Source organism: Eleginops maclovinus, chromosome 11 (genome assembly GCF_036324505.1).
Source record: "Eleginops maclovinus isolate JMC-PN-2008 ecotype Puerto Natales chromosome 11, JC_Emac_rtc_rv5, whole genome shotgun sequence".
Taxonomy (NCBI): domain Eukaryota; kingdom Metazoa; phylum Chordata; class Actinopteri; order Perciformes; family Eleginopidae; genus Eleginops; species Eleginops maclovinus.
The window spans coordinates 10,722,848-10,734,121 of record NC_086359.1 but is presented as its reverse complement, the minus strand read 5'-3'; the positions used below and the strand labels follow the sequence as shown (position 1 = coordinate 10,734,121).

Sequence of the window (11,274 nt, the reverse complement as noted above, 5' to 3'; positions counted from 1 at the left end):
GTATTTGGTGAGACTGATGGTGAGTCCCTAAGGTTAATGTTTTATTGTCATATGCAAAGTAGCTACAGTGTAGTTATGGCAATTGAAATCTAAAGTCAGGCTCCTTCAACAATACGACACATATATATAGTACATACATAATAACAAATAGGACATACATAATAACAAATAGTTAAAGAAGAAAATAACAAATAAAATAGTGCAGATATCAAGGTACCGTAGCCATTTTCTATATTCACACTGTCCACACTCACACTATTTTTTTTTTACACTGGTTCCACAAATAGGCCTAAGTGATATCAATCAGTCACATTATACTGTCTCCATCAATACAAAAACAATCAAGGTAGGTGCACAAATTCATTGTCCTAATAGACTACTTGTTTTTGGAGGAGAAACCCGTTTCAGATTAAAGTACAACTAATGAGTTAATAAATTTGTATGTTTGCAGACTTCATAAAATATATATATATACTTTGTATTAGTACTCTCTTTTATATCTGATCTGAACTACTGTTGGAATTTCTGTTGACAAAGTTGCTATGACAAATTAATAAAATCTAGCTGTTTCATTGTTGTTGTTTGGGGCAAGATGAAATATTTTTGATTGTTTCACATTTTTATGACAAGCAAGCAGTTTAAACTCCACTTAACTGCCGCTTGTTCTATCTCTACTGCTTTATAAACAGTGATTCCTATTTTAAGGATTGGTATTTATGTATATGATAAACATTTGGGACACTATGAAGATATAGAGAAAATGGTATGTTTTAATGTTTATTTTTCACAGAGACTCAGAAAATAATCAGCAGAAACAGAAAACGCGCTCACAACAGTTTTCAGTTTTTACAATCGTTTTTATTAATGTATAGGTTATTCGACTTCACATCAAAAACACAATCAGATTTAAAGAAACAAGAAAAGTTTCAAAATAAGTGTACCTGTGTACATCAAACTATAGTGGCTTTTAAGGGCTTCAAACTGACTTCCCATCTTCCAATCACACTCTGAAGGGAGGGAAATTGATTGTACACACATGTTAGTTTCTACAGACTTTGGTCTCTAAAGTGAGAATACTCCCTCTACAGCTAAAGGACAAAACAAAAACAATAACAAAATAACCAGTGAGTGTCCTTAATGGGTTGAAAAGGTCATTCTTTTCAGTTCCTATGTTATGTTAAATGGGTTCATTACACCAGTCACATATTTTTTCTTGGTTTTGTCCCACATTCCCTCATCGTGTTCCATTCTTTCTGTGGGTTTCATCTCCTCCTCACGATTAACTTCCTCTCTGGGAAAAAGAAAACACAAAGAGGAATTTACAATACATAGCATATTAAATTGTTTCAACATTATGCTGCGGATTAGTGACCGTTCAGCCAAAAATCAATAATATTGTATTCCCCATCTGATATTTATCCATACAAATTGTGTGAATGAACCTCACCTTGACGATAGGGTGGTCTCTTTCAAGAAACTGCAAGAGAAGACCATAGAAAATAATAATTACATTTAAAAATGCACAAAGATGTGATCACAAAGTGATTTCATACTTACGCTGATGTGCAGTCTTTACTCTGCTCAATTTGAAAGGTTGATGTGAAAGGGAGAAAATAGAAAAGGAAAATAGGGCAATAAAATTAGTAACCATCGGGTGCATTGGAAACTGTAAATCTTACATTTGTTTGTGTGAGTTATTGAAAAAATACCTTGAGGTTTTGGGTGCATGAGCATCAATGGCAGCTCCACTGTGACGTCACTGCAGAGAAAACAAACAAGCCAATCAGAATAAAACAGGTATTTTGTGATCACTGCTAACTGGCCACATGAGTGGGGATATGATTGTTAATAAACATGAGAAACGTTATTTGAACAATAGCGTTTTCTAATAAACTTTACTCACCTGGAAGTGAGGCCACCAAGCAGGCTGCATAAAGACAAGAGAGAGTTTGTTTTAGTTTATTCATAACTTCGTAATTAAGTTTCCATGCACCAAGAATACTAAACCAGGAAAGGAAACCTACCCTCCTCCGGCCACCATGAGGTTAATTTTAATCTTGTAGGAAACCAGGATTCCCAAAACCTCTTTTTCTAAGCCCTGTCGCAAACTGCGTAGAAGAGAATAACAAGGAGGGATTAGAAGGTTTAGTTCAGTTAAATGACTTTTAAAGTTATTATACAACAGTATACACACCAAGGGAGAGTCCTACTTTAGACTGTGCACTTACATAGTGGTGGACGCCAGGTTAGTGTCCTCATCCTTCAGTCGCCCGTCCAGTGACAGCCCCCTCTTTTCCTTGTTTTCAGCCAGCAGGGGGGTGATAGTCAGAGTATTCTCGTAGGTGCTGTTGGACTCCACGGTCTCTCTGTGCACACAAACACATACATTAACATTACAAACTGGAAAAGGAGATTTTATTTTGTTGTGGTTCTTAGTTGTCTGTCCACCTACCCAAACTCTTGGCTGAGAACAGCCTTGGAGTATTTGTCTGCCGAGTAAAGGATGATGTCTGTGAGTTGGTCGACTGTGAGAAAAAGGAAACAGATGATTATGCTTTGCTCTCACTAACAGTGATGTTAAAGCGTTTCTGTGATCAGAGGAACCGACCAGTGATTTGGAATTTCTTGACTGTTTTGTTGCTCTCATTGTTGATTTTGATTTTGATTGGGATTGATTCACCGTGGAAGTAGAGCTGTGGTCAAAGGAAACAACAGAAAACAAAAGTTGATGGTGAGATATTGCGCTATTTGTGGTGTTGTTCTGCTTTTACACTCAATCTGGTTAACGTTTCAAATAGCAAAAAAAATGACACTTTAATCAGTAAAGTGTTGCTACTGTACATCTTTTTCCAGTGAAGCTTCTAGGTGAACAGGCTTATCGGACATCATGAAGCTTTTGCAGATATCAGCCTTGGGCCCGGCGCCAACTTGAGAGGGGGCAAACTGGATTTTACGAATGACAAGGCGAGCTGTGTCCCTGGGGAAAAAAAGGGATAGCCGAAGTAGAGAAAATGTTAGTCAGGCTGCATAGTGAGACAAATAGTAGAAAGTTTAAAGGATGTTTGTGAAAAAGACAACATGGAAGTGAACTCACTTCTTGTCAATCGTCTCATCCGGGTTGGCCTTGTCCTTAGCGAGGTAAGTTTTGATCTCAAAGTCGACACCACAAGCCTGCAAAACACAACATAACATAAAGCAGACATCTGAATAAACAAACCTGCCTCCTCTCTACAGGTAGGGCATATGGAGAGGTGTATGGTGTGGTCAGATCAGCATGAGCTTTACCTTCCCCTTGTCATCTGGTCCAGGCTGCAGAGACACTGAGCATGGCAGGTTAGTTGGAATCTAGGGAGACAAAAATGAACATTTGCAAATAACTGAAGACATTTTTTAAATTTGAAATCTGTTTAATAATTATGTACATTTTGTCATGTGACTTTGAGTATGGCGTACTTTGCATACATGTCAATTGTATTTAGTATGCTATTAACAGATTATATATAAAACAGTAACTTATCTCAAACCAATTGATCTCAGATTAGTAGTATATCAAACAAGCAGTTTATTCTACCATGACCCTTGCTACACAACTCAAAAGGTTTGAGCTTTGATAAAACGTGCTGTTTGCTTTTCAATAGTCTGTATTAAAAGGGTATAATATTATCCCATATAAATGTGTGCACATTCATTGCAACCTAAAACATAAGGTATAATGCGTTGATGAGATCTGAAAGTCTTTCGACTTGTGTCTAAAAATGTAGGCATACTTCAAAAGTGAAGGGTTTTGCGTCGTCTCCCGCCTTCTTCAGCAGGGTATCGTGCATGGCGGACAGAGCGGGCTTGTGGCTCTCAGGGTAGATCTGGACGTGATGGATCCAGATGTCCTTCCTGAAGCACAGGCCCATCACATCCAGGTCCTCACTCCCGTACCGGAAAGCACATGCCAGCTGCACAAACACTGTCAACACACAATGGTAGAAGCATACTTTACTATCTTACTTCTCGATAGGATTCAGGGTTTGTTTTATTACGACTTTTAAATTGTAACTTTTTATTATGTTACCTTTCCTGTCTCCAAAGTCCTTTGTGTCTAGCTTTACAACTCCATCTGTAAAGGTAACAGTGCAATTTACATTACATCAATCATCTCCGACACACAGATGTAGACACACACACACACACACACTCAATGAAGAAGGAACGTACCAACTTGGTCCACTTTGTCCATGTGGTCCACATAGTCTCTCTTCCCCAGGTAGAGTGTGAGCTGTCAGGTTAAAGCAGTAGTTAAAAGTCTGTTTCCAAGTATTTTTCATTGTTGAAGAAAACCACCAATCAAATCAAACAAGAGAAGAAGAAAATACAAATCAACACATCAAACTTACCCCTCCGTTTCCACTGGTCTTCTTGAAAACCCTGTGAAAAAAGGAGAAGAGAAACACCACTAATTACTTTTTGCAGCTTTGTTCCCCACAAAAAAAACGTCCTTACTTTGGCCATCAAAACAGAAATGTTTTTGTACCTGGAGCTATTGCACTTCTAAACAAAGCTAGAGTATCACTTGATGCTCTTCATCCATGTGCTGCACGTGTGTGTCTGTGTTAAGTATTTGAATTGATGTTCCTGAATCTGTGATGTCTTGTTTTATTGTTGTTTAATTGTTCTATTTGGTATTAATTAGGAAACCTTCACTTTGACCTATTGTATATCCCTCAACAGTTGAATGTAGTTGCAGGACGATGGATTTGTAATAGTAAGTAACATACGTTTGTTATTGTCCACATGAGTACATCCATTGATTTTGTCCAGATAAATGATGATTAGTTTTTGACTCTAAAGGTGATGCAGGTTTCTTTGTGAGCAGCAGAAGGTCCAGTAATCCCTATTCCCTTTTATCCATTTAAGAACAGCTTAGTGTGGAGCAGCTTTATCTTATCGTGCCCGGATTGAAAGGCCGGCAAAGGTAAGGGAGATAACTATGGTGTGCCAGGTTTCCTAAATAGCTGATCACCTGTGGTACTGTCTGAGTCCACATTTGAAGCAATGCATTGACCAACTAATCTGTAACAAACCTAAAATAAACACTTTAAAAGTACTCTTCCATTTTTGCACTGGACTTCCACAGGTCAACCTTTAAAAATCTAAATTGGTACAGTTTTTAAAGTGATTACTGGATTTAATGTAAGAGTTTCAGCAGTTTCTTTGTTTTCTTTTAGCAAAAGGGCCCAAATCAAACGTTAGTCACATCTAAGTATTGTGTTTTGGCACAAGAAAATAACACAATACAATGCAATAAAGATCCCTCTTCAGCTTTGATGCTTTTAGTTTGGAGCAGAAGATTAAAAGTAAAAGAACTACATTTAGGGGACAAAATTAAAATGACAAAATGTAAATAACAATACTTACTTTGCCATCTTTTATAATGTCTTTAGAGGAGTTCTGTTGGAGGAAAAAGAGAACAGCAGGTTTAGCAGGAATATCTTTTCCGGAGTTCACAGCATCAGTCAGATGTTGGGATCAGGAGTGACCCTTCACTGTCAGCTTTGTGGTAGCCGGAGCAATGTTTTGTTTTGAGGGTACCAAAGGGTAATCCTATGCAATAAGATTACACCGACAGTGTGAGGGCACCAGGCTTATCCGTTATCCCAACTGGCCTCCGTCCATCAGACACGGGTCTTTTCCCAAACCATAAGGTACAAACTATTATGTCACATTGCGTTTGAACGTCAGAGCGAAACCTGTCGCTTGTTTGGACAGTTAAATGGATGAAACCTATTTAAAATAACTTTCTGAAGTATTCCTGGATTCAATGAGACACTAAGTCCTAACTTTAGCCGGGCCCTGTAATACGGATTGCTAAACAGAGGTCAAGAGAGCCGTAAGAATTTGATGGATGGTTCATCAAAGATAAAGTGGGGTTTCCCAATTTCCCTCAGACATCGTAACTGTCCTGATACTTTTAAGGATTAGAATTCAGATTAATTCAGTTTTATTTTTTATTTTCTCTTTGATTATTTATAAACCTTTTAACTCCGTATATTGAGTAAAACGTAATAGACCCTTTTCCAGTAGACCGACATGCATATGCATTTGCATCTTGGATGTTAACTAAATTGGTCTTTTAGTCATTATTTGACTCTTTCAACACACTGTCTAATGCTTGAAATCCTCTGTTAGTTTGTGTTGCTGCACCCACACAAAAGAACCATTCTACAACACACATTAAAACTTACCCCAATTGTAACTTAAGCTCATTTGAATTGTTCAGGGCTAGTCCGTTTATTTTCTTGGTAATTTATATGGGTTTGTATTTATTCTATTTCAATTGTACTCTCTACAATAGTGAAATTGAAGGCATTCCCTTAAGGATTCATCACAATTTAGGTAAAGGTTGAATTAATAAAAAAATATATTACTGCTTAACTACAAACATATTAGACCTATGATTTTACAGGACAAACACAGAGATTGCTGTATTCATTTCACTGAGACCTAGAGAATGCTGAATTTCCAAACCAAACCCATGATGTGGAATCAGGGAAAAGGTCTGCATGAGCAAATTAGGACCATGGAGAGGTAGTCCTCCTAAGCACATAAAGTGATCACGGGCTGTGATGTTGTTGAACCTGTATCTGCGTAGCACCTTATCTAAATGCTAACGAACTAAATCTTCACTCATTCCTTTCTTTTTCAGTTTTTGCACCTCCTTTTATCCAAACTTTCAAGTGCTGCAGTTAAGTAACATTAAACATTTTCTTCTTTGCATACATTTTACTGTTATTAATGGTCTGATGGAAACACATTTTTGTTATTGTTGTTGCTCAGCATGCTGGTTGTAAAACGTGATTTGATATCCCCACTAAACTGAGCCTGAGAATCTTTACTTCCCACAGTTAAGTTATTTTTATGATTAGCATTGTTTATCACTGATATCTGCCGGCACCTGTAGCTCAACATCCGGCTTGCAATTCTGTCCTGTCTTACAAAAGAACCTTTGTTGGATCAGCTTCTGCAATGCAGACCTACTGTTTATCATTTAGGCAGCTTCAATACAACAACAGCCATGCTTTAACAACTGGCAGCCTTGACACATGCATTAAGCTAAAGGTCCCCTTTAGAGAAATTGTATGCTGCACTATGCAGCCTGCAATAGTTACTAATTTAGGATGACTCTTCGGATGGTGGAGTCTTTGGTCTAACATACCTAATGGATTTTCCTCTTAAAGTAGGAATTATTTCTGGCACAACATTTAGAGGATGCACCAATGCAGTGTTTCCTCATCAGTGTATTGAATTCAAAAAGTAAAATAATCCCTATATGGGTTAAAGGCAACTGCTGTTAATCATCATTAATATCAACACTGTTTCGAGCCATCCATGAAAATCAAGACTTACCTCTTCTCAGATGTCTGGGAGCGTGGTGTGGAGGTTAGTAGAGAGTGCGGCCAGCAACAGTTGATCCGACTTTTTATAAGTGCATCCTCCCTCTGAGCATCATTTGGGATTAACTCTCTTATTTTTGCGGCCGTTTCTTAATCCAGTTAAGCAATCAGCGGATGGCTTTTTTTGGATCACAAAGGGGTTAATAATAACAAAAGCTCCACATGACTGTGCTAGTAGTAGGTTGATAATCCCATCTGCACACACACAAATGAAGCAATCAAAGCAGTCCTTTAATTTGGAACAAAGCAGGGTCATATAGTCCAAGGTCTTTTTAATCAGGGTTCACTTCTCTGGAAGGGATGTTTTTGTCTAAAAGTCCTGGAAGTCTAGTGACATCAGGGCTTTCTGCTAGGTAGTATGTTCTTGATAATTCCAAAGACCTGCTATTATTAAGATGTGAGCCGCACCTGTTTAAACAATGGATCGTACTGAGTTGTTGAGAGCACAAATCTAACAATTTTCCTTTTCATTTCCTTTTATATTTCACATAATATATAACAGCTAAAAAAAGCTTTTGCTTCCACTTTTAACGGCAAAAGTACAAATAAAAGTTGTGAAATATTGGTAGGTCTTTGTGGAGTCAGGAGTCAGATCCTCAGTATTGAAATCGGTCTGATTTTAGCAGATTAAAGGCTAAACATCCAGCGAATGATGCCAGCGTGGACTTCAGAGTCAAAGTAAGCTGTCTTATTCAACGTGTCTAAGGAACGTGCCAGGTATCGGCCACAAGAGGTAATGCCAGAAAGATTACCTTGTTGACCTTTTGCATTTCATGGAGAGGTCCATTATAACAAGATAATGCTGAAAGTTCAAATGTTAATTTGAAATCCCAGTCAAGATACTGTATCAAAGTTTGCTGTTTTAAAATTGGTACATTGGCACAGTCATATAGAAGTGCCTTTTTTAAGTCTTGTAAAGTGCTGACAACATGGAAAAAATGAGGGCCAATCAAACGGGGTTGTTAAGAATTTAATAGTTGTTTATTTTAACTGACTCATAAAGTAGCTTGTGTGAGCTCAACTGTATGTATTAAAGTAAAACGCAGCATTTTCTTTCAGCTCAGATTTTATTTTTTAAACTGTAGTATGTGCTCACGTGTTTCATTGTTGGTGTATTTAGTAGTGACTGAATATGCTTAATGAAAGGTAGGTTTTCCTATAAATAAATCCTCTGAGAAAAGGACATATTTTTCAAACTAAATATCTTGGTTTCTTATTTTCTAGGCTTTTACATTACATTACAGTACATGTAACTTGTTAGATTCTTTTACTCAGAGCAAATTACATACACTCATTACTATGGGCAATACCTACAGGAGCAATTTGGGGTGAAGTGTCTTGTTCAAGGACACAACGACATGCTGAATGCAGAGGGTGTCAAGGTGGGATTGAACCAGCTACATTGTTCTGTTATCTTACATAATACACTGAAGGTAATACACATTGATATTTATTTAGTCTTTTCATTTATCTGCATTGCATTTGATATTGGGGTAATCCAAAAATCAGGTTACTGTTTTATATTTTAATACTCAGATTAGGTTACTGATGACAATTTTTTAAAGGGGTAACTAGTAATTGTAACAGCATACATTTTTAACCTTCCCAACCCTGATCCTCACTAATCTTTGTTTAGTCTGCAGTGCAATTTGTTCCTGGAAGCAAAGTGGCTTTCTTGGCTCTGAGTTCACTGATCATCAACCCAAACACAAAGTGACAGAAGATTCCCTCTGAGGAGGATTTCCCTGGTGGAAACATCACACCATGACGTACGGTCACAGACAACAGAGGTAGGGAGTGGAAAAAATACTGTAACAAATCAAATTAAACTAACTGTAATAGTTTGATTGACTGTCCCTGATATTAGGGGAAATAAAGTGACAGACATACAGAAGTGGGTCCAAGACAGATAATAAAAGAGAAGGCTACTGAAATAACCCACACATACAGTAAGTACCGTGGTTTAATCAAAACCAGGGTTACCAGGTTGAGTAGTATATATTTCAATGTGCATCTTATGAGTCATATTTGTTTCATTATCTGAACAATGGAACATCTTCTAATGTTTTCTTGTTAACTAACAAAGTATTCTCAATGCAAACTAAAGCTCTCTCTTTTTTTACACGTTAACCATTTCTGATGAGAATAGATAAAAGACAGGTAGTAATATATTTAGTGTGAAACAAATATCATGTAAGCACATGGTCAGGAAAGCTCAATATGGCACTGTTCCCATGCACACTAAGAGGTTGTGTTTAGGGCCAGGTGATTGACGTGGCTGAGCCTTTTGTAGACCAGACACACATACAATGAAGAGTGTCTAGCGCAACCAGCATACTCAATTATTTATAGGTAAGGAGATAAAATGGTGCACACCGTTAAGATGATGAGGTACATACAATGAAGCTAGCTGAGTATTCTATAAGATATTGTATAGTTATAAATCAGCCCAACAAACATACAGTATTACCAGGTCTACAGACATACTATCGGCTCTGTGGGTTGTGTTTAGAAACAGTGGTGCTTGAAATAAAAGCTAATATTCGCACAATAACAATGCTAACCCGATGAAGCTCTGTTTACATCATCTTAGTTCAGCATGTTAGCATAATAACATTTTCCAGTTAGGAGGACTAAATACAAAGTACAGTCGAGGCTGATAGTAGGAATCAGACTTTACATTAAAGAAGCGACAGGATGTTTATAAATATATATATATATATAAATAGATAAAGCACTACAATCCTACTTGTTTACCGTGGTTCTACAATGCTGCATTAATTTGAAGCCACTGAGTCACATTTTGTGGAATCGATTGAAGAAACTTCTGCCTTTTTATAACATAATGCTTATGAAACTGATTTTTTTTTAAAACAAATAAAAAGAGGTGTGTCTTACTGTACCAGCGTAAGTCATTGATTTGGATCCCTTGGGTCACATAACATGGGAGCTAAAAATGTTCATACCAATCAGTATATAAAATGGACGTGTGAGAAAATAGGTGTGTTTTACTTCCAGTGTAGTACTTCAATTATGAATTGATTTGTAGTAATCAAATTACATGTCATGTCATTTATTGAAAAAGAAGTGCAGATTTTCTGATAAAAGATATTCATTTTATATAGAAGGTGGAATCAAATCCCCAAAAAGTGGTGTGTCCTTTTTGTCTGGTTACGTAATACAAGGCTGCATTGATTTCTATTCATTTCATAACATGGAAGGTACTGAAAATAAAGTTTTTGTAACTGCTGCATTTAAAAAAAACAATTAATAAAATAAAGGAACAAAAAACACTCAAATCCCATGAAAATAAGTGTGTCCTACTCTCTAGTGTAGTATTAGAATGATGCATTGGTTTAGAGTGATACAGTCCTATGATATGGAAGCTTTTGTTAGGCCCATTTACCAGTTAATAAAACCATGCCTGCTGCTTTTGTTAAACTCTCTTCTCAACTCTCTCCTGAGTTTCGAGCACCATCTAGCGGTTCTTTTGGAAATTTCCAATATCCTATTCTTATTATTTGCTACCAGAGCTTTTTTTTTTATATATATAATTAGTGTGTCTCTGTTTAGCATGAACACTAACAGAAAAAAAGCACACAACTATGCATTAATTCAAGTTCAGAAACGTGAAAACGACTTAATAATCACCTTTTACAGCTGCTTGTTAGCTAATTTACAACTAAATAACACGCCTATAATAGTCTAATTAATTCCTTCTTTAGTATCGAACTTTAATAAGATGTGTGCACCGCAGCTGAGGAGCAGCAAACTTATTTTGGCTTTGACGTCAGGTAGGTGAAAACACACCCCATCATCCGGAGCTGAAGTG

The 11,274-nt window shown here is 37.0% G+C and overlaps 1 protein-coding gene across 1 annotated transcript; it reads right to left on the bottom strand.

Annotated features, from left to right (window-relative positions):
- Nucleotides 1-843: 843 nt before the first annotated feature.
- On the bottom strand, nt 844-7,496 carry arr3a (arrestin 3a, retinal (X-arrestin)). Its single transcript, XM_063895050.1, has 18 exons — nt 7,396-7,496; nt 5,407-5,439; nt 4,386-4,416; nt 4,207-4,267; nt 4,064-4,108; nt 3,768-3,958; nt 3,286-3,345; nt 3,095-3,171; nt 2,842-2,977; nt 2,609-2,693; nt 2,453-2,525; nt 2,229-2,366; nt 2,025-2,108; nt 1,904-1,927; nt 1,710-1,759; nt 1,558-1,577; nt 1,448-1,477; nt 844-1,291 (listed from the first exon to the last, which is right to left on the bottom strand). The coding sequence occupies exons 2-16, from the start codon at nt 5,412-5,414 to the stop codon at nt 1,573-1,575; spliced, it is 1,068 nt and encodes a 355-aa protein (XP_063751120.1). The 5' UTR covers nt 5,415-5,439; nt 7,396-7,496; the 3' UTR covers nt 844-1,291; nt 1,448-1,477; nt 1,558-1,572.
- Between the last annotated feature and the right edge of the window lie 3,778 nt (nt 7,497-11,274).